We start from the raw sequence: 24,523 nt of genomic DNA on the forward strand, positions 1-24,523 counted from the left end.
ACCTGATTGGCTGTTTACTCATGACCTCATTGGAGTGCCCCGGGACGGGCAGAGATTTGGCGCGAAAATACTCTTGCACATGCGCAGATAGCTTGTTTACTAAGAAAGCGAAGTTGGCACAGAGGAAGCCGGCGCCATCATGTAATGGCGAATACAGCCGCAGCTTTCCACATCTCTCCCTTTTTAATTTTATTAAAAAATGCAAGCCACTCTGTAATGGATGAAGGTAGAGGTCGAATCCCTAGTAAGGTGAATAAGAGCACCATGTACAGAACAAGACCTTTAGGTTCCTTCTCCCAGGGTCGTCCTGACTTGCACTCATGCCGTTTTTCCTAGGGGAGGGACACTTGGACACACAACCCTCATGCAATTCGCCTTGTCTTCTAAGAGTGTCCAAAAGTCTGAACAACCATTATACGGTGCTTAGCCCGACAATCCATCAGAGTGAAAGGACTTACTCACTCATCCCTGTGCAATGAGTCTAACCTCTAGGGGTGCAAGAGCTGAGCAGTCCAGTGCTTGTAAGATTATTTTAACATGGATAACCAGATCTCTGGGGAGGCGCCTTGATTAATAGCCACAAGTGCTTGAGCAATCACAACCTTGTCACGTCTTTGTTGAGATCTGAGTTTGCAGACCAGTCAAAGCGTGAACACGCATCCACAGCTTAAGGCTGCGCCAAATAGACTCACCCCCACCCACTCCTTAAAGTAAGAAAAGGTTGAAGTGGACCAGGGAGAGAGTCCCTCTGTCAGCGGTAGGTCCACTCGAGTTGAATTGACAGCCAACACTGCTGCCTGCAAAGATTCGAGAGTTTCATCGAAGCCCTCAGACAAATTTCCTGCAAGATATAATGACGATTACCTAGACAAATTCGCCGCGTGGGTGAGATTTTCATACTGCACACCAGTAATGCAAAGCACACCCAGTTTTCTTTCGCATCCCAATTGAGCAAGTTGAAAAAAAATATTTAGTCTTTCTTCCACCAGATTGAGGCGTTGGTTACTAATCATTAACCCACCCTTTAGTTGAACACTAGCAGAAGTATAGACATTGACAGCATCCGCCACCTTGGCTGACAATTGGTTCAGGACCCTGTCTGTTTGAACTTTGGTTACCATAGCAATCCCAGCAGTTGTAGCATCAACCGCACTAACGGAGATGGCCACAACAATAGCTGCAGTGATACCAAAATCTCTTTTCTGTCTGAGCATGGATAGGGTAGAAGGGACTTCCACGGGAACAGGAATCCACCGTGGAACCCTGGCTACCATGGCACGGGTAGCCCATTCGGAATCCCAACACTGGGACATCCAACAAGTGTCACTGGAACACTTCTCAAATGATTTATTTGAGAGAATAAACAAGAAAGGGGGATAGACGCATACCGGGATAGGTGGGTAGTCAATTAGATTCACCAGGGTTTTATTGAATCTAGTGATTTCTATTGTAGAAATAGTATATGTTTGTGTAATTCTATCCTCTCCTGGAATAGCAACCCTTAGTCCCCGAGACTGAAAAGATTTTGAAGCACCAGTAAAAGAGGCCCTTCCAGCAGCTCCTCCTCGGATAAAAGCCAAGGAATTAAGATGTGAACAGCTGCCATTAACTCCACAAAGTACCCACTTACGGAAAGGGTGCATTCTAATGTCCTGTATAAAGAGTCCCTGTTTCATAGCAAAGTCTTCCTCTTGGCTTACCATCATATTGGGGGAAAAGGAAAAGGTTTTAGCTTGGTCTGCCCAACGAGTAATAGAGGATTGACAATCAGACCAGGGTGGAATTAACCCTTCGTCCTCCCAACTACAATGTGGGGCTATCCTGGGTTGACGAGGACGCTCCTTGTTTAGAAAATTGGGTGATAGAAATGTGCCATTAATCCAGATTGCCTCTTGCCAGAAGGCCCATTTTGTAACTATTTTGTCTGGGTTAGAGGTATCCCGGGTCTGCTTCAGCCAGCCTCCCTTCTGCTTGTCAAACATTCCCAAGGCCTGGCCCGTGAGCTTGATGCATTCTCCTACCCCATCAAATTCAAAACAGAGAGAACCTCGCTCTAATAAAGAGCGACTCTCCCCTAAAGGAGCTCGGGTGGGGTCATACGGCAAGTATGGCAATTCTAAGGTTTTGTTAGTTGTAAAAAACTTTGGGAAAACAACTGCATCATGACGGACAGGTATTGGCTTTGGGAAGGCCGACAAGATAGCCCATATGTATTCTCCCAATATACTAGGAACCCAAATCCAAAGAGGCAGCACAAGGGCCAGGAGTAGTTTCTGTGGGATCCGTCCAGGTGTCATCTTCAGGTGTCAGAATTCTCCGTGTCAGTCGCTCCGGCAACCAGAATGGATTATCTTCCCCCTGTGAGAAAACACAAACAGCTCCCCTGGATCTTATTAAAATAGGATCCGGGCCTTTCCATTGACCAGACAACACATCTTTCCATTTGACCATTTCTTTTGGCCTGTCAGGTTCTGAACAGTGTCGGTCAGCGGCAGTATGGCCTTGGTCATCAAGATTTAAAAAATTAAAAGTAAAGAGTGCCATGGAAATGGCTACTCTTGGTACCGGGGGTAGAGCCTCCTCGATTCCCCCCTTTTGTTTAATTATGTAAGATTTGAGAGTGCGGTGGGCGCGCTCTACAATGCCCTTGGGGATTATATGGGAGGCCAGTTAAATGAGTTACATCCATTTGACTACAGAACTGCCGAAATTTTTGAGAAGTATATACTGGTCTATTATCTGTCTTGAGGAGTCTGGGTTTGCCCCAAGCACTCCACGCCTCGAGGCAATGTTGAATTACATGGGAGGCCTTTTCTCCGGTTAAAGGTATAGCACACATAATGCCAGAGCATGTATCAATAGAAACATGCAAGTACTGGAGTCTTCCAAAAGTAAGGATGTGAGTAACATCCATCTGCCATATTTGTAGCAGTCGAATTTCCCGTGGATTAATTCCCACGTGAGGCACAGGCAAAAACTGACAACAATTTTGACATTGGGTAACTATTTCTCTAGCTTCTTTTCTAGTCAGAGCAAATCGGTGGTGTAAGGTTTCAGCTGTTACATGAAAGCGCTTATGAAATTCTTTTGCCGCTTCTATCTGGGAAGACATTGCAACATCCACGATCTTGGTGGCTTTATCTGCCAAATCATTTCCCAGCGACATAGGACCAGGGAGGCCCGAATGTGCTCTGATATGAGTAATATAAACAGGGAATTTTCTATTCAATAAGACAGTTTGTATTTGTTGAAAAATGTTAGCAACTCTGCTGGAGGGTTTTATTACCCCAGCTGTCTCAAGAAGATTAACTGCATTAACCACATAGGAAGAATCAGACACAATATTAAGTGGTCCTGGGAAGGTCTCAAGAACCTCTAGTACCACTAAACATTCCACAACTTGAGGTGAGGTTTCATTATATTGTTTAGATACTACTTCACCATTAACTACATAAGCACCTACACCAGTTTTTGATCCATCAGTATACACTACGATTCCATCTGGGAGTGAATTTCTGGCTGTTACTCGTGGGAATACTACAGCCTGACTTAGGGCAAACTGCAAAATTGGATGCTTTCGATAATGATTGTCAATTTGTCCAGCAAAGGAGGTAACTAAAATTGCCCAATCATTGGATGTAGCTGCCAAAGTTTGAACTTGTGCTGCAGTATATGGCACAATCAAAGTAGCAGGATCTTGTCCAAAATGAGTAACTGCGGCTTTGATCCCGCGCAGCGCAAGTTGTGCAACTGCATCAGGGTACCAGTCTATTATTTTAGCAGGACAAGCATTGGGGTGAACTCATAATAACGGCCCATCTTGCCATAAGACGGCTGTCGGTAGTTGTATAGTTTTAAAAACACATAAATCAAAATGCTTAGTTTCATCAATGCGCTGCAATTGGGCATCTTGTAGGGCATTTTCCACAATTTGCAAGACCTGGCTTGCAGCTGGTGTTAATGCTCTCGGAGAGGAGATATGAGGATCTCCTTCCAGAATATCAAATAAGGGTTTTAACTCAGCAGAAGGAATCCTTAAAAAATGGCCTCAGCCAATTTATGTCCCCCAGCAACTTTTGAAAGTCATTTAATGTACGCAAGTGATCTCTGCGAATCTCCAATTTCTGAGGAACTATTTTGTCAGGATAAATTACAGACCCCAAAAAGGATCCCATTTTTGCAATCTGCACCTTTTCTCTGGCTACATGCAATCCCCATTGCTCTAAAGCTTTCAATAAAATGGGAAACGCTTCCTGTAGAACATCCAAATCTTTATTACATATTAAAATATCATCCATATAAATAGCAAGAAGCAGAGAAGGAAAGCGTTTCTTTATGGGTTCAAGAGCTAACTGTACATATAATTGGCACATGGTGGGGCTATTGGCCATGGCCTGAGGTAGAACTTTCCATTGAAATCTCTTATCTGGCTCAAAATGATTAATAGCTGGTATAGTAAATGCAAACCTTTGTCTATCTTGTGGGCACAAGGGAATGGAAAAGAAACAGTCCTTAATATCTATGATTATTATCTCCCATTGCTTAGGTAAGGCAGAAAGCAAGGGTAGGCCTCGCTGGATCGAGCCAAATAGACGCATCTGTGCATAAATGGCTCTCAGATCATGGAGAAGTCTCCACTTCCCTGATCTTTTCTTAATTACAAAAGTAGAAGTGTTCCATGGTGAGGTAGAAGGTTCTAAATGACCAAGCTGTAATTGTTCATCAACCAGCTTAATAGCAGCTTCCAATTTTTCAGAGGTTAGAGGCCATTGAGGAACCCATACAGCTTCCTCTGTGAGCCAGGGTATGGGCATAACGCCCTCAATGGCCCCTAGAAAAAACCCAGGCCCTGCCTTCCGACATTTCCTTCTTGGGGAAGTGGGTCTAGTCTTCCCTGTTCTTCTTTTCCTAATCCTTTCCCTTCTCTATAACCCATCTTTCTCATGATACCCATTGCTTGTTGCAAATATTCATTCGTTAAGGTTAGCCCCAGACCTAGCAATATGTCCCTCCCCCATAAGTTGACAGGAAGAGGGAGAACAAAGGGAGTGAATTCTCCCAACTGTCCCTCTAGGGAGCGCCACCTTAAGGGGCGTGAGCTGATGGTGGGGCTTGCCTCATAGCCCAACCCCCGGAGGGGGTGGGACGATTCTATCAGTGGCCAGGACTTAGGCCACCAACAAGAAGAAACAATACTTTTGTCTGCCCCGGTATCTAAAATGCCTTTAAAGGACTTTCCTTCTATCTGAAGCTCCAGTACGGGCTGGGTGTCAAGGTTCACTACCAAATAGGCTAAATCACTGCCAGAGGTGCCAAACCTCTGGGTCCCTCGAGGGGGGCCAGAGGAGGGATACTGGTCATGCAGACCAGGTAAAACCACTAATTGGGCAATCCCGTCACCTGATGAGATAGAGAAAACGCCCTGAGGGCTGGAGCAGAGAACCTGAAGTTCCCCCTCGTAATCCTGATCCACAACTCCAGGGTGAACGACAAGTCCTTTCATAGTGAGGGAAGAATGGCCCAGAATTAATCCTACGGTTCCTCTTGGCAAAGGCCCTCTAAAATCCGTAGGTATGGGCTGAATTCCCATCTGGGGCATCAGCATGAATCGGGCTGTGGACCGGAGGTCCAGTCCACCCGATCCCTGAGTTGCTCTACGGAGTTGCGTATCCCCCACCGGTTTGTTGCAGTCCCATATGTATTGGGGCCCTGAGACCTGGGGCCCTGGCGCCCGTTTTTTGGACCATCGCCTTCTTCTCCAGCCAAGGCAGGAGCAGGCTGCAGTGACCGGCCCCTGATGTCTCTCACCGAGCAGCACTCATTGGCCCAGTGATAGCCCTTTCCGCATCTGGTGCAAACCCCAGGCACCCTCTTCTTACCAGGGGCCCGGCAGTCCCTTTTTAAATGCCCAGTCCTGCCACAGTTAAAACATGTCTTCTGTTCTCCTACCCTCGAGCCCTTTTGGCTCTGAAGGATAGCAGCAGCAAGACCAGCATTAGTGAGAGGACCCCCAAGTTCTCTATAAACTTTCACCCAGTCCTGAAGACCCTTACTTTTCCTAGGGGCTATAGCAGCTTTGCATTCTTGAGTAGCCTGTTCATAAATCAGCTGCTCTATCAGGGGCATGGCTTGCTCAGGATCTCCAAAAATCCTCCCTGCAGCCTCTGCCATTCTAGCCACAAATTCTGAAAATGGTTCCTGTAGGCCATGAACAATTTTTGTTAGATGTCCTCCTGGGTCTCCTCTCTTTGAGAGACTTTTCCAAGCCCTAATGGCGGCAGTAGATATCTGCCCATAAGCACCCCAGGCAAAATTGGTTTGATTATTAGCAAAGGGTCCTTGTTCTGTCAGGAGTTCAAAGGTCCACTGTCTCTGATCCCCTCCAACCGCAGAGTTAGCCTTAGCTTGGGTCTGCAGAAGGTCGTACCAAAGGGCTTTCCATTCCATATATAGACCCATATTAGGCAAAGCAGCCTTGGCCACAGTCTGCCAGTCTCTGGGAGTCATGGCTTGATCATTCAGCCGCTCCACCAATGAGATAGTAAAATTGGCAGTAATCCCATAATTACGGACTGACTCTGCAAGTTCTTTGATCTCACGGAACACTAACGGGGCAAAGATTCGAGCCCCTGCTTCCTCTTCAAAAACTGTAAAAGCCAGTTGCAGCTTTCTCCGTTCCTTCTGGGAGAGGAACGAATCTAACCCATATGCTTCCGCATAAGGCAGAGGTGCAGCGGGACCTTGAGGTCGTGAGGTCATGTGGCCTTTGTTCTTGCCCCTCCCCGTCTTAATATGCCATGCATCGTCTGAACGGTATCTCTCCTTCTCGTGCTGAGCTACCTCATCTTCCAATTCCTCCTCTTCGGAGGGACTAAGTTCATCTGTGTCAGGATCATCTGAGTTGCCTAGGTTTAGGGCCTCCAGCTCTCTAAACGGATACAGACTTTCCCGCCTGCCTTTCTTTGTTTCTGCTCCACCTTTCTCTCCCAGGGCGTCCTTTCCCTTGTCTATCACTTCCACAGATCTAGAGTCCTTGGAAGGGCCTTTTTTCTTAGGTGCACCTTTTTTACTTTTGACCACACCGGTCCTTTTACACCACTCTATTTCTGACAGACTGTCCTGAATCTCTTCCAAAACCTCCTGCCCTGCTTTTATGGACAAACGGCATTTCTCATCCTCAAGACATGATTTCACAAGCTTCCACAGTGGCATCGTCCCTGCTTTTAGTTTCCCAGCCTGTTGTTCTCTAATTAGGTCTCTCTCCAGCTTCTCCCATGAAGCAAGCGTTAGCGACCCGGAACATGCGTACCAGGGTGCCACACGATCCACCTCCCTGACAAAACAATTTAGAGTTTTTGTTGAGACCTTCAGATTGCGCTGTCTCAGAAGAGACTGCAGCGCCGTGACCACTGAATGTGAAGTCCCCATACCGCTCCTTTATCTACAGGAGAGACTTATGTATCGGGCTGGCACTGCGGCTTATCTACATCCGTCTGACTGTGCCTAATGATGATGATTTAACATCAAGGCCGGTGGAAGCAAAATGAAACCAAAAGAAAAAGGATGAGTGCCACAAAAACAATCGGGAAGGCTTCAATTGCCCCCGCTAATTAAGGAGAAAGGTGGGAGAGATCAAGGCCAAAGAAAGACATGCCTCTTAGAGCCTTAGCGTATCACTGCAGTTCTGAATCCACCCCGTGACCTTAACCAGGGGGTCTCCTCGGTGTCGGTGATGATAAGGCGTATCACGAGTTTCGGCACCAGATGTCCCGTGCTACCATCTCTCCAGCAAGGACAACGCGGCACACTTAGGATCCTTCTGCAGCCAAGCTTTACTGACGCTTTTCGTGGAGGGAGACCCCGCACCCAACATGGACGCCGTTTATATACCCCTTGGTGTGACATGTACACACCTGATTGGCTGTTTACTCATGACCTCATTCGAGTGCCCCAGGACGGGCAGGGATTTGGCGCAAAAATACTCTTGCACATGCGCAGATAGCTTGTTTACTAAGAAAGCGAAGTTGGCACAGTGGAAGCTGGCACCATCTTTTAATGGCGAATACAGCCGCAGCTTTCCACACATACATGCAACACCAAAGCTTTTTGAGTTAAAATATGTTGTTTAGGAAAAAAATAGATAATTTCGAACGATGCAGGATTTCCTTAAAACGTGGTATTCTGACATATTTTTTTGAGAGAAAACTTTCCTGTGTCTTCTCTTTTGAAGCTACACGCTGAGACATACACGCAACACCAAATCTTTTCGAATTACAACGTGTTGTTTAGGGAAAACAAGATAATTTTTTACGATGCTTTATTTCTTCTCTTAATGTTTAAGTATTCCTAATATGTACGTATTTGTCTTTACTCTGTAACACTGTATTTCCTTGTAATGTGGTATTCTTACATATTCTTTTGAGAGAAAACTCTCCTGTGCATTCTCTTTTGAGGCTACATGCTTACACATACATGCAACACCACATCTTTTCGAGTTACCACGTGTTGTTTAGGAAAAACAAGATAATTTTGCACGATGCGTTATTTCTTCTTGTAAAGTTTTAGTATTTCCGATACGTACGTATTTGTCTTAAATCTGCAACACTGTATTTCCTTATAACGTGGTATTCTTACATATTCTTTTGAGAGAAAACTCTCCTGTGCATTCTCTTTTGAGGCTGCACGCTTAGACAAAAACGCAACACCAAAGATTTTCGAGTTAAAACAAGTTGTTTAGGAAAAAAAAAGATAATTTCGCTCAATGCAGCATTTCCTTAAAATGAGGTATTCAGACATATTTTTTCGAGAGAAAACTCTCCTGTGTGTTCTCTTTTGAGGCTACACGCTGAGACATACAAGCTACACCAAAGCTTTTCTAGTTACAATGTGTTGATTAGGAAAAACAAGATAATTTCGCACGATGCAGGATTTCCATAATACGTGGTATTCTGACATATATTTTCGAGAGAAAATTTTCCTGTGGGTTCTCTTTTGAGGCTACACATTTAGACATATACACAACACCAAATCTTTTCGAGTTACAACGTGTTGTTTAGGAAATACAAGATAATTTTTTACGATGTGTTATTGCTTCTCGTAAAGTTTAAGTATTTCTAATACGTACGTATTTGTCTTTACTCTGCAACACTGTATTCCCTTATAACGTGGTATTCTTACATATTCTTTCGAGAGAAAACTCTCCTGTGCGTTCTTCTTTGAGACTAGACGCTTAGACATACACGCAACACCAAAGCTTTTCGAGTTACAACGTGTTGTTTAGGAAAAATAAGATAACTTCGCAAGATGCGGGTTTTCCTTAATATGTGGTATTCTGATATACTTTTTCGAGAGAACACTCACCTGTGGGTTCTCTTTTGAGGCTACACATTTACACATACACACAACACCAAATCTTTTCGAGTTACAACGTGTTGTTTAAGAAATACAAGAAAATTGTTTACGATGCATTATTTCTTCTTGTAAAGTTTAAGTATTTCTAATTCGTATGTATTTGTCTTTACTCTGCAACACTGTATTTCCTTATAACGTTGTATTCTTACATATTCTTTAGAGACAAAACTCTCCTGTGCCTTCTGTTTTGAGGCTAGATGCTTAGACATACAGGCAACACCAAAGCTTTTCGAGTTACAACGTGTTGTTTAGGAAAAACAAGATAATTTCGCAAGATGCAGGATTTTCTTAAAACGTGGTATTCTGACATATTTTTTCGAGAGAAAACTCTCCTGTGCATTCTCTTTTGGGGCTACATGCTTAGACATACATGCAACACCAAATCTTTTCGAGTTACAACATGTTGTTTAGAAAATAAAAGATAATTTTGTATGATGCAATATTTCTTCTCGTAAAGTTTAAGTATTTCCTTAACGTACGTATTTGTCTTTACTCTGCAACACTGTATTTCTTTATAACATGGTATTCTTATATATTCTTTCGAGAGAAAACTCTTCTGTGCGTTCTCTTTTGAGGCTACACGCTTAGACGTACATGCAACACCAAAGCTTTTCGAGTTACAACGTCTTGTTTAAGAAAAACAAGATAATTTCGCACGATGCGGGATTTCCATAAATCGTTGTATTGGGACATATTTTTTTGAGAGAAAACTCTCCTGTGCGTTCTCTTTTGAGGCCACATGCTTAGACATACACGCAACACCAAATCATTCGAGTTACAACGTGTTGTTTAGGAAATAGAAGATAATTTTGTATGATGTTTTATTTCTTCTCTTAATGTTTAAGTATTTCTAATACATACTTATTTGTCTTTGCTCTACAACACTGTATTTCCTTGTAACGTTGTATTCTTACATATTCTTTCAAGAGAAAACTCTCGTGTGCATTCTCTTTTGAGGCTACACGCTTAGACATACACCCCACACCAAATCTTCTCAAGTTATAATGTATTGTTTAGGAAATACTAGATAATTTTGTATGATGCGTTATTTCTTCTCATAAGTTTAAGTATTTCTAATATGTACGTATTTGTCTTTACTCTGCAAAACTGTTTTTCCTTGTTACGTGCTATTCTTACATATTCTTGCGAGAGAAAACTCTCCTGTTCCTTCTCTTTTGAGGCTACACACTTAGACATACACGCAACACCAAAGCTTTTCGAGTTAAAAGATGTTGTTTAGGAAAATCAAGATAATTTCGCACAATGCAGGATTTCCATAAAACGTGGTATTCTGACATATTTTTTGGAGAGAAAACTCTCCTGGGCATTCTCTTTTGAGGCTACAAGCTTAGACATACATGCATCGCCAAAGCTTTTCGCGTTACAAACTGTTGTTTAGGAAAAAAAAGATAATTTTCCATGATGCGGGATTTCCTTAAAACGTGGTATTCTGACATATTTTTTGGAGAGAAAACTCTCCTGGGCATTCTCTTTTGAGGCTACACGTTTAGACATGGACGCAACACCAAATCTTTTCGAGTTACAACCTGTTGTTTAGGAAAAACAAGATTATTTTGTACTAGGAGGGATATCCTCAAAACGTGGTATTCTGACATATTTTTTCGAGAGAAAACTCTCCTGTGCGTTCTCTTTTGAGGATACACGCTTAGACATACACGCCACACCATATCTTTTCGAGTTACAATGTGTTGTTTAGGAAATACTAGATAATTTTTTACGATGCATTATTTCTTCTCATAAAGTTTAAGTATTTCTAATATGTACGTATTTGTATTTACTCTGCAAAACTGAATTTCCTTGTAATGTGGTATTCTTACATATTCTTGCGAGAGAAAACTCTCCTGTGCATTCTCTTTTGAGGCTACACACTTTGACATACACGCAACACCAAAGCTTTTCGAGTTACAACATGTTGTTTAGGAAAAACAAGATAATTTTGCACGATGCAGGATTTCCTTAAAACGTGGTATTCTGACAAATTTTTTGAGAGTAAATAATCCTGTGGTTTCTCTTTTGAGGCTAAACGTTTAGACATACACGCAACACCAAATCTTTTCATTTTACAACGTGTTGTTTAGGAAATACAAGTTAATTTTGTACAATGCGTTATTTCTTCTCATATAGTTTAAGTATTTCTAATAAGTAAGTATTTGTCTTTACTCTGCAACACTGTATTTCCTTATAACGTGGTATTCTTACATATTCTTTGGAGAGAAAACTCTCCTGTGCGTTCTATTTTGAGGCTACACGCTTAGACGTAGCGACAGCAAAAGCAACACCAAAGCTTTTCCAGTTACAACGTCTTGTTTAAGAAAAACAAGATAATTTTGCACAATGCGTTATTTCTTCTCGTAAAGTTTAAGTATTTGCAATATGTACATTTTTGTCTTTAATCTGCAACACTGTATTTCCTTATAACACGGTATTCTTACATATTCTTTTGAGAGAAAACTGTCCTGTGAGTTCTCTTTTGAGGCTGCATGCTTAGATAAAAACGCAACACCAAAGCTTTTCGAGTTACAACAAGTTGTTTAGGAAAAACAAGATAATTTCGCACAATACGGGATTTTCTTAAAACGTGGTATTCTGACATATTTTTTCGAGAGAAAACTCTCCTGTGCGTTCTCTTTTGTGGGTACACGCCTAGACGTACAGGCAATACCAAAGCTTTTCGAGTTGTAACATGTTGTTTAGGAAAAGCAAGATAATTTCGCACGATGCAGGACTTCCTTAAAACGTGGTATTCTGACATATTTTTTCGATAAAAAACTCTCCTGTGCATTCTCTTTTGAGGCTACATGCTGAGACATACAAGCAACACCAAAGCTTTTCGAGTTACAACATGTTGTTTAGGAAAAACAAGATAATTTTGCACGATGCACGATTTCCTTAAAACGTGGTATTCTGACATATTTTTTCGAGAGTAAATAATTCTGTGGGTTCCCTTTTGGGGCTAAACGTTTAGACATACACGCAACACCAAATCTTTTCGAGTTTCAACGTGTTGTTTAGGAAATACAAGTTAATTTTGTACGATGCGTTATTTCTTCTCGTAAATTTTAAGTATTACTAATAAGTAAGCATTTGTCTTTACTCAGCAACACTGTATTTCCTTATAACGTGGTATTCTTACATATTCTTTGGAGAGAAAACTCTCCTGTGCATTCTCTTTTGAGGCTACACACTTAGACATTCACGCAACACCAAAGCTTTTCGTTTTAAAACATGTTGTTTAGGAAAAACAAGATAGAACTCTGTCTCCCGTCAGTCAGTTACGAGGGCTCCATATTGGTTCTCAGTCACCAGAGAAATCAGACTGAGGTACGCAAATATAACCCGAGACCAACATCGCGGGGGTCTAAGCCTGATGGGCGTTGGCCTGCTCCCAGGCCCTGGGCTGATCGGGGGCCACCGGGGTGCAAACTGGCCAGGAGGTTTTTTCCCCCGGGCCAGCACGCACACCACCGCCATTTTGCCTAAGGGAAGCCAGAGAGACCTAGCAGGCAAAACCAAACCGGCTAACAGGCACAGCCCGAGGCAGACATAGCAGGGGTCTCAGACGGTCAGGCCCTGGCCTGCCCCCAGGTCCTGGGCTGCTCGGTGGGCCATCTGTGTGCCGACCCAGCCAGGAGCTTGTTTGCCCGGGCTGGCGCGCACCACCGCCATTTTGCCTACAAGAAGCCAGAGAGACCTAGCAGGCAAAACCAAACCAGCTAACAGGCATAGCCCAAGGTGGACATAGCAGGGGTCTCAGACGGTCAGGCCCTGGACTGCCCCCAGGCCCTGGGCTGCTCGGTGGGCCATCTGTGTGCCGACCTGGCCAGGAGGTTGTTTATCCGGGCCCATTTGCACACCACCGCCATTTTGCCTTCGGGAAGCCAGAGAGACCTAGCAGGCAAAACCAAACCAGCTAACAGGCATAGCCCGAGGCGGACATAGCAGGAGTCTCAGACGGTCAGGCCCTGGACTGCCCCCAGGCCCTGGGCTGCTCATTGGGCCATCTGTGTGCTGACCCAGCCAGGAGGTTGTTAGCCCAGCAGACTCTCCCAGCCCTCTCAGGGAACGCACTCGTGCCACCATCCTAGCCACCTGACAGACCCAATTAACACTCACAGCTGAGGGGAACTTTGCTCCAACAATGGCCTGCCAGGCTTTTGCCTAGACTCAGGGCCTGAGCAGCTAGGCTAGCCTTGTGTGCACCAACCCGGTTGGGAGTTCTGCTGCCCAGCAGAGAGATCAGCACGCAGAAAAGGTCCCTGCAGCATACAGCCTCAGCACTCCCTGAAGGAGCAAACGGGCACCTTCTGGCTCACAGACACAATCTGGGGCAAAGAACACTAGGGCTGCAAGGGCACCCAAGAGGAGGAAGGCACATCAGCAATCTGCAACAGGGGAAACCCTGCCCTCCAGTGTTGCAGAAATAGCCCTAGAGCCTCTCAGGAGGCTGAAACACAAGCCGGAGACAAGACCAATTAGCTCCAGAGAACAAGATGGCAAAGGACAAACGCAGGAACGCTACTAACAGAAATCTAGGCAATATGGCAGCACCTGAACCAAACTCTCCAACATCAGCAAGTCCTGGTTATGCCAACACACCAGAGAAACAAGATTTGGATTTAAAATCACTGTTCATGATGCTGCTAGAAGAACACAAAAAGGACATGAATGAATCTCTTAAAGCAATACAGGGGAACATGAATAAGCTAGAAACCCGTTTAATGGAAACACAAAAAACACTTAAAGAAATGCAGGAGAATAAGGCACAAGAGATAGAAGCCAATAAAGAAGAAAGGCAAAAAAAACTTAAAGAAATGCAGGAGAACTTGAGTCAACAGGCAGAAGTCATGAAAGAGGAAACACAAAAATCTCTTAAAGAAATACAGGAAAACACAGACAAACAAATGATGGAACTGAGCAAAACCATCCTGGACCTAAAAACAGAAGTAGAAACAACTAAGAAATCACAAAGGGAGACAACTTTGGAGATAGAAAACCTTGAGAAGAAATCAGGGGCCATAGATGCAAATATAAACAACAGAATACAAAAGATGGAAGAAAGAATCTCAGATGCCGAAAATACCATAGAAATCATTGACTCAACTGTTAAAGAAAATACAAAATGCAAAAAAGCTTGTATCCCAGAACATCCAGGAAATCCAGGATACAATGAGAAGACCAAACCTAAGGATTATAGGTATAGATGAGAGTGAAGATTTACAACAGAAGGGGCCAGCAAATATCTTCAACAAAATTAGGGAAGAAAACTTTCCTAACTTAAAGAGAGAGATGCCTATGAATATACAAGAAGCCTACAGAACTCCAAACAGACTGAACCTGAGCAGAAATACCTCTTGTCACATAATAATCAAAACCCCAAATGCACTAAACAAAGAAAGAATATTAAAGGCAGTAAGAAAGAAAGGCCAAGTAACATATAAAGGAAGACCTATCAGAATCACACCAGACTTCTCACCAGAGACCATGAAAGCTAGAAGATCCTGGGCAGATCTCATGCAGACTCTAAGAGAACACAAATGTCAGCAAAGACTACTATACCCAGCAAAACTCTCATTCACCATAGATGGAGAAACCAAGATATTACATGACAAAACCAAATTTACACAATATCTTTCCACAAACCCAGCTCTGCAAAGAATAATAGGAGGAAAACTCTAGTACAAGGAGGGAAACTACACCCTGGAAAAAGCAAGAAAGTTACCTTCCTTCATCAAACCCAAAAGAAGATAACCACTCAAATATAAAAAGAACATCAAAAATGACAGGAAGTAATAATCACTATTCCCTAATATCTCTTAACACCAATGGTCTCAATTCCCCAATAAAAAGACATAGACTAACAGACTGGATAAGGAAACAGGACCCTACAATTTGCTGTATACAGGAGACACACCTCAGTGTCAAAGATAAAAACTACCTTAGAGTAAAAGGCTGGAAGACAATCTTACAAGCCAATGGTCACAGGAAACGAGCAGGAGTAGCCATTCTAATATCAGATAAAATTGACTTTCAACCTAAAGTTATCAAAAGAGACACAGAAGGACATTTCTTGCTGGTCAAAGGAAAAATCCACCAAGAAGAACTTTCAGTTCTGAACATCTATGCACCAAATGCAAGGGCACCCTCATTCGTAAAAGAAACTTTACTAAAGCTCAAAGCACACATTGCACCTAACACAATAATTGTGGGGGACTTCAACACTCCACTTTCCTCAATGGACCAATCGGGAAAACAGAAACAAAACAGGGACACAGTAAAACTAATTGAAGCTTTGGACCAATTGGATTTGATATTTATAGAACATTTCACCCTAAAGCAAAAGAATATACCTTTTTCTCAGCACCTCATGGTACCTTCTCCAAAATCGACCATATAATTGGACACAAGGCAGACCTCAACAAATATAAAAAGATCGAACTAATCCCATGCCTCCTATCAGATCACTATGGAGTAAAAGTGCTCTTCAATAGCAACAAAAACAACAGAAAACCCACTTACACGTGGAAACTGAACAATATTCTACTCAATGATACCTTGGTCAAGGAAGAAATAAAGAAAGAAATTAAAGACTTTTTAGAACACAATGAAAATGAAAACACAACATACCCAAACCTATGGGACACAATTAAAGCAGTGCTAAGAGGAAAACTCATAGCCCTGAGTGCCTCCAAAAAGAAAATGGAGAGAGCATACATTACCAGCTTAATGACACACCTCAAAGCCCTGGAACAAAAAGAAGCTATTTCACCCAGGAGGAGTAGAAGGCAGGAAACTCAGGACCGAAATCAATCAAGTAGAAACAAAGAGAACCATACAAAAAATCAACAAAACCAGGAGCTGGTTCTTTGAGAAAATCAACAATATAGATAAACCCTTAGTCAGACTGACCAAAGAGCACAGAGAAAGTATCCAAATTAACAAACTTAGAAATGAAAAGGGAGATATAACAACGGAAACTGAGGAAATCCAAAAAATCATCAGATCCTACGACAAGAGACTGTACTCATCACAACTGGAGAATCTGGAGGAAATGGACAATTTCCTTGACAGATACCAAATACCAAAATTAAATCAGGACCAACTAGAACATCTAAACAGTCCCATAATGCCTAAAGAAATAGAAGGAGTCATAGAAAGTCTTCCAACCAAAAAAAGCACAGGACCAAATGGTTTCAGTGCAGAATTCTATCAGACCTTCAAAGAAGAGTTAACACCAATACTCTTCAAACTATTCCACAAAATAGAAACAGAAGGAACACTACCCAATTCCTTCTACGAAGCCACAATTACGCTGATACCAATGCCACACAAAGATCCAACAAAGAAAGAGAACTTCAGACCAATTTCCCTTATGAACATCGATGCAAAAATACTCAATAAAATTCTTACCAACCGAATCCAAGAACACATCAAAACGATCATCCAACATGATCAAGTAGGCTTTATCCCGGGAATGCAGGGTTGGTTCAATATATGGAAAACCATCAATGCAATCCACTATATAAACTAACTCAAAGAACAAAACCACATGGTCATTTCATTGGATGCTGAAAAAGCATTTGACAAAATTCAGCACCCTTTCATGCTTAAAGTGTTGGAGAGAACAGGAATTCAAGGCCCATACCTAAACATAGTAAAAGTAATATACAGCAAACTAGTAGCCAGCATCAAACTAAATGGAGAGAAACTTGAAGCAATCCCACTGAAATCAGGGACCAGACAAGGTTGCCCCCTTTCTCCTTTTCTATTCAATATTGTAATTGAGGTACTAGCTCGGGCAATTCGACAACATAAGGAGGTCAAAGGGATACAAATTGGAAAGGAAGAAGTCAAACTATCATTATTTGCAGACGACATGATAGTCTACCTAAGTGACCCAAAAAACTCCACTAGAGATCTCCTACAGCTGATAAACAACTTCAGCAAAGTGGCAGGTTATAAAATCAACACAAGCAAATCAGTGGCCTTCCTATACTCAAAGGATAAGCAGGCTGAGAAAGAAATTAGGGAAATGACCACCTTCACAATAGCCACAAACAGTATAAAGTATCTTTGGGTGACTCTTACCAAACATGTGAAAGATCTGTATGACAAGAACTTCAAGACTCTGAAGAAGGAAATGGAAGAAGACCTCAAAAAATGGGAAAACCTCCCATGCTCATGGATCGGTAGAATCAATATAGTTAAAATGGCCATTTTGCCAAAAGCAATATACAGATTCAATGCAATACCCATCAAAATCCCAACTCAATTCTTCACAGAGTTAGAAAGAGCAATTATCTAATTTATCTGGAACAACAAAAAACCCAGGATAGCTAAAACTATTCTCAGCAACAAAAGAAAATCTGGGGGAATCAGTATTCCCTGACCTCAAGCAATACTACAGAGCAATAGTGTTAAAAACTGCATGGTATTGGTACAGTGACAGGCAGGAGGATCAATGGAACAGGATTGAAGATCCAGAAATGAACCCACACACCTATGGCCACTTGATCCTCGACAAAGAGGCTGAAAACATACAATGGGAAAAAGATAGCCTTTTCAACAAATGGTGCTGGTTCAAGTGGAGGGCAGCATGCAGAAGAATGCGAATTGATCCATTTTTGTCTCCTTGTACTAAGCTCAAATCCAAATGGATCAAGGACCTCCACATAGAGCCAGACACTCTGAAGCTAATAGAAAAGAAACTGGGGAAGACCCTTGAGGACATCGGTACAGGGAGAAAGTTTCTGAACAGAACACCAATAGCGTATGCTCTAAGAGCAAGAATTGACAAATGGGACCTCATAAAATTACAAAGTTTCTGTAAGGCAAAGGACACCATCAAGAGGACAAATCGGCAACCAACACATTGGGAAAAGATCTTCACCAATCCTACATCAGATAAAGGGCTAATATCCAATATATATAAAGACCTCAAGAAGTTAGACTCCAGAAAACCAAACAACCCTATTAAAAAATGGGGTACAGAGTTAAACAAAGAACTCTCACCTGAAGATCTTCGGATGGCGGAGAAGCATTTTAAAAATGCTCAACTTCATTAGTCATTAGGGAAATGCAAATCAAAACAACCCTGAGATTTCATCTTACACCAGTCAGAATGGCTAAGATTAAAAATTCAGGAGACAGCAGGTGTTGGAGAGGGTGTGGAGAAAGAGGAACACTCCTCCACTGCTGGTGGGGTTGTAAATTGTTACAACCACTCTGGAAAGCAATCTGGCGGTTCCTCCGAAAACCGGGCACCTCACTTCCAGAAGATCCTACTATACCACTCCTGGGCATATACCCAGAGGATTCCCCACCATGTAATAAGGATACATGCTCTACTATGTTCATAGCAGCCCTGTTTATAATTGCCAGATGCTGGAAAGAACCCAGGTATCGCTCAACAGAAGAGTGGATGCAAAAAATGTGGTATATCTACACAATGAAGTACTATTCAGCCATTAGAAACAATGAATTCATGAAATTCTTAGGCAAATGGATGGAGCTAGAGAACATCATACTAAGTGAGGTAACCCAGACTCAAAAGGTGAATCATGGTATGCACTCACTAATAAGTGGATATTAACCTAGAAAACTGGAATACCCAAAACATAATCCACACATCAAATGAGATACAAGAAGAAAGGAGGAGTTACCCCTGGTTCTGGAAAGACTCAGTGAAGCAGTATACGACAAAACCAGAATGGGGAAATGGGAAGGGGTGGGTGGGAGGACAGGGGAAGAGAAGGCGGCTTACAGGACTTTCGCGGAGTGGGGGGCTAGAAAAGGGGGGCTATTTACTTATTTCATGTAAATAAGTTATATCGAATAATAAAATAAAAAAAAAATAAAAAAAGAAAAGGAAAAACAAGATAATTTTGCAAGATGCAGGATTTCCTTAAAACGTGGTATTCCGACATATTTTTTTCGAGGGAAATCTCTCCTGTGCATTCTCTTTTGAGGCTACACGTTTAGACATACAGGCAACACCAAATCTTTTCGAGTTACAACGTGTTGTTTAAGAAAAACAAGACATTTTGCACGATGCGTTATTTCTTCTCGTATAATTTAAGTATTTCCAATATGTACATATTTGTCTTTACTCTGCAACACTGTATTTCCTTATAACGCGGTATTCTTACATATTCTTTCGAGAGAAAACTCTCCTGTGCGTTCTCTTTTGAGAATACAAGCTTAGACATACAGGCATCATCAAAGCTTTTCGAGTTTAAACGTGTTGTTAGGAAAAAAAGATAATTTCGCACGATGCGGGATTTCCTAAAACGTGGTATTCTGACATATTTTTTCGAGAGAAAATTCTCCTATGGGTTCTCTTCTCAGGCTACACATATAGACTTACAAGCAACACCAAATCTTTTCAGGTTACAACGTGTTGTTTAGGAAATACAAGATAATATTTTACGATGCGTAATTTCTTCTCGTAATTTTAAGTATTTCTAATACGTACGTATTTGTCTTTAGTCTGCAACACTGTATTTCCTTATAACGTGGTATTCTTACATACTTTTTTGAGAGAAAATTCTCCTTTGGGTTCTCTTTTGAGGCTACACATTTAGACATACACGCAACACCAAATCTTTTCTAGTTACAACGTGTTGTTTAGGAAATACAAGATAATATTTTCCGATGCATTATTTCTTCTTGTAATTTTAATTATTTCTAATAAGTACGTATTTGTCTTTACTCTGCAACATTGTATTTCGTTATAACGTGGTTTTCTTACATATTTTTTCGAGAGAAAACTCTCCTCTTCGTTCTCTTTTGAAGCTACATGCTTAGACATACACGCAACACCAAAGCTTTTCGAGTAGCAACGTGTTGTTTAGGAAAAACAAGAAAATTTTGCACGATGCGGGATTTCTAAAAAAACGCGGTATTCTGATATATTTTTTCGAGGGAAAATTCTCCTGTGGGTTCTCTTTTGAGGCTACACATTTATACTTACAAACAACACCAAATCTTTTCAGGTTACAATGTGTTGTTTAGGATATACAAGATAATTTATTACGACGCGTTATTTCTTCTCGTTAAGTTTAAGTATTTCTAATACGTATGTATTTGTCTTTACTCTGCAACACTGTATTTGCCTGTAATGTGGTATTCTTACATATTCTTTCGAGAGAAAACGCTCGCACGATGAGTGATTTCCTTAAAAAGGGATATTCTGTCATGTTTTTTTCAAGAGAAAACTCTCCTGTGTGTTCTCTTTTGAGGCCAGAAGCTTAGACATACGCGCAACACCAAATCTTTTCGAGTTACAAAGTGTTATTAGGAAAAACAAGATAATTTTGCACAATGCGTTATTTCTTCTCATAAAGTTTAAGAATTTCCAATATGTACGTATATGTCTTTAATATGCAACACTCTATTTCCTTGTAACGGGGTATTCTTACATATTCTTTCGAGAGAAAACTCTCCTGTGCGTTCTCGTCTGAGGCTAAACACTTAGACATACACGCAACACCAAAGCTTTTCAAGTTACACTGTGTTGTTTAGGAAAAACAAGATAATTTCACAGGATGAGCGATTTCCTTAAAACGGAGTATTTTGACATGTTTTTTCGAGAGAAAACTTTCCTGTGCATTCTCTTTTGAGGCTAGAAGCTTAGACATACACGCAACACCAAATCTTTTCCAGTTACAACGTTTAGGAAAAACATGATAATTACGCACGATGCGGGATTTCCTAAAAACGTGGTATTCTGACATATTTTTTCGAGAGAAAACTCTCCTGTGCGTTCTCTTTTGAGGCTACACATTTAGACATACACACAACACCAAATATTTCTGAGTTACAACGTGTTGTTTAGGAAATAAAAGATAATTTTGTATGATGCGTTATTTCTTCTGGTAAACTTTAAGTATTTCTAATATGTACATATTTGTCTTTACCTGCATCACTGTATTTCCTTGTAACGTGGTATTCTTACATATTCTTTGGAGAGAAAGCTCTCCTATGCGTTCTCTTTTGAGGCTACACGCTGAGACATACAAGCAACACAAAGCTTTTTGAGTTACAATGTGTTGTTTAGGAATAACTAGATAATTTCGCACGATGCCGGATTTCCTTAAAACGTGGTATTCTGACATATTTTTTTCGAGAGAAAATTCTCCTGTGCTTTCTCTTTTGAGGCTACACATTTAGACATAAACGCAACACCAAATATTTTCGAGTTACAACGTGTTGTTTAGGAAATAAAAAATAATTTTGTATGATGCGTTATTTCTTCTCATGAAGTTTAAGTATTTCTAATACGAATGTATTTGTCTTTACTCTGCAACACTGTATTTCCTTGTAATGTGGTATTCTTATATATTCTTTTGAATGAAAACTCTCCTGTGCGTTCTCCTTTGAGGCTACACGCTTAGACATACACACAACACCAAAGCTTTTCGAGTTACAACGTGTTGTTTAGGAAAAACAACATAATTTCGCACGATGCGGGATTTCCTAAAAACGAGGTATTCTGACATATTTTTAGAGAGAAAATTCTCCTGTGCATTCTCTTTTGAGGCTACACGCTTAGACATACACACAACACCAAAGATTTTGGAGTTACAACGTGTTGTTTAGGAAATACAAAATAATTTTGTAAGATGTGTTATTTCTTCTCGTAAAGTTTAAGTATTTCTTATATGTACGTATTTGTCTTTACTGTGCAAAACTGTATTTCCATGTAACATGGTATTCTTACATATTCTTGAGAGAGAAAACTATCCTGTGCATTCTCCTTTGAGGCTACACACTTAGACATACACGCAACACCAAAGCTTTTCGAGTTACAAAGTGTTGTTTAGGAAAAACAAGATAATTTTGCACGATGCGTTATTTCTTCTTGTAAAGTTTAAGTATTTCCAAAATGTAAGTATTTGTCTTTACTCTGCAACACTGTATTTCCTTATAATGTGGTATTCTTACGTATTCTTTCGAGAGAAAACTCTCCTCTGCGTTCTCTTTTGACGCTACACTCTTAGACAAACACCAACGGTTTTCGAGTTACAACTTGTTGTTTAAGAAAAACAGGATAATTTCCACGATGCGGGATTTCCTTAAAACGTTGTATTCTGACATATTTTTTCATGAGAAAACTCTCCTGTGCGTTCTCCTTTGAAGGCTACACGCTGAGAAATACACGCAATACCACAGCATTTCGAGTTACAACGTGTTGTTTAGGAAAAACAAGATAATTTCGCACGATGCGGGATTCCCATAAAAAGTGGTATTCTGACATATTTTTTCGAGAGAAAACTCTCCTGTGCGTTCTCTTTTGAGGCTACAAGCATAGACATACACGCAACACCAAATCTTTTCGTGTTACGTCTTGTTTAGGAATAACATGATAACTTCGCACGATGCAGGATTTCCTAAAAACGTGGTAATCTGACATATTTTTTCGAGAGAAAATTCTCCTGTGTGTTCTCTTTTGAGGCTACACGTTTAGACATACACGCAACAACAAATCTTTTCGAGTTACAACGAGTTGTTTAGGAAATACAAGATAATTTTGTACGATGTGTTATTTCTTCTCATAAAGTTTAAGTATTTCTATACGTACGTATTTGTCTTTACTCTGCAACACTGTATTTCCTTATAACATGGTATTCTTACATTTTCTTTTGAGAGAATACTCTCCTGTGCATTCTCTTATGAGGCTACATGCTTAGACATACACGCAACACCAAAGTTTTTATAGTTACAACGTGTTGTTTAGAAAAAACAAGATAAATTCGCACGATGCGGGATTTCTTCAAACGTGGTATTCTGACAGATTTTTTCGAGAGAAAACTCTCCTGTGCATTCTCTTTTGAGGCTACACGGTTAGAAATACACGCAAAACCAAAGATTTTCGAGTTACATCGTGTTGTTTAGGAAAAATAAGATAATTTCCCATGATGCAGGATTTCCTTAAAACGTGGTATTCTGACATATTTTTTCGACAGAAAACTCTCCTGTGAGTTCTCTTTTGAGGATAATCACTGAGACATTCACGCCACAACAAGTTTTTTTGAGTGACAACGTGTTGTTTAGGAAATACAAGATAATTTTGCACGGTGCGTTATTTCTTCTCGTAAATTTTAAGTATTTCCAATACGTACATATTTGTCTTTAATCTGCAACACTGTATTTCCTTATAATGTGGTATTTTTACATATTCATTCGAGAGAAAACTCTCCTGTGTTTTTTTTTTTTGAGGCTATACACTTAGACATACACCCACACCAAAGCTTTTCGAGTTATAACGTGTTGTTTAAGAAAAACATGATAATTTCTCAAGATGCGGGATTTCATTAAAACTTGGTATTCTGACATATTTTTTGGAGAGAAAACTCTCCAGTGCGTTCTCATTTGAGGCCACAAGCTTAGAAATACACACAACACAAAATCTTTTCTAGTTACAACGTGTTGTTTAGGGAAAAAAAAGATAATTTTGCACGATTCGTTATTTCTTCTCGTAAAGTTTAAGTATTTCCAATACTTACGTACTTGTCTTTACTCTGCAACACTGTATTTCCCTATAACGTCGTATTCTTCCAAATTCTTTTGAGAGAAAATTCTCCTGTGCGTTCCCTTTTGAGGCTCCACGCTTAGACATACACGCAACACCAAAGGTATTCAAGTTACAATGTGTTGATTAAGAAAAACAAGATAATTCCGCACGATGCGGGATTTCCTTAAAACGTGCTATTCTGACATATTTTTTCGAGAGAAAACTTTCCTATGCATTCTCTTTTGAGGCTACACGCTCAGCCATACACACAACACCAAGGCTTTTCGAGTTACAAGGTGTTGTTTAGGAAAAACAAGATAATTTCGAACGATGCAGGATTTCCTTAAAACGTGGTATTCTGACATATTTTTTCCAGAGAAAATTCTCCTGTGGGTTCTCTTTTGAGGCTACACATTTAGACATTCACACAACACCTAATCTTTTCGACTTACAACGTGTTGTTTAGGAAAAACAAGATAATTTTGCACGATGCGTTATTTCTTCTCGTAATGTTTAAGTATTTCTAATATGTACGTATTTGTCTTTACTCTGCAAAACTGTATTTCCTTGTAACGTGGT

At 40.8% G+C, this 24,523-nt stretch overlaps 2 protein-coding genes across 2 annotated transcripts; both read right to left on the reverse strand.

Moving 5' to 3' along the window:
- Positions 1–4,831: 4,831 nt before the first annotated feature.
- LOC127667434 (endogenous retrovirus group K member 7 Pro protein-like) lies at positions 4,832–5,599 on the reverse strand. The gene has a single exon (XM_052160401.1). It carries the CDS (start codon positions 5,597–5,599, stop codon positions 4,832–4,834), a length of 768 nt encoding a protein of 255 aa, XP_052016361.1.
- On the reverse strand, positions 5,599–7,428 carry LOC127667435 (igE-binding protein-like). Its single transcript, XM_052160402.1, has one exon. The coding sequence runs from the start codon at positions 7,426–7,428 to the stop codon at positions 5,599–5,601; it is 1,830 nt and encodes a 609-aa protein (XP_052016362.1).
- Between the last annotated feature and the right edge of the window lie 17,095 nt (positions 7,429–24,523).

The sequence above is a fragment of the Apodemus sylvaticus genome, chromosome 17, assembly GCF_947179515.1.
Source record: "Apodemus sylvaticus chromosome 17, mApoSyl1.1, whole genome shotgun sequence".
Lineage (NCBI taxonomy): Eukaryota > Metazoa > Chordata > Mammalia > Rodentia > Muridae > Apodemus > Apodemus sylvaticus.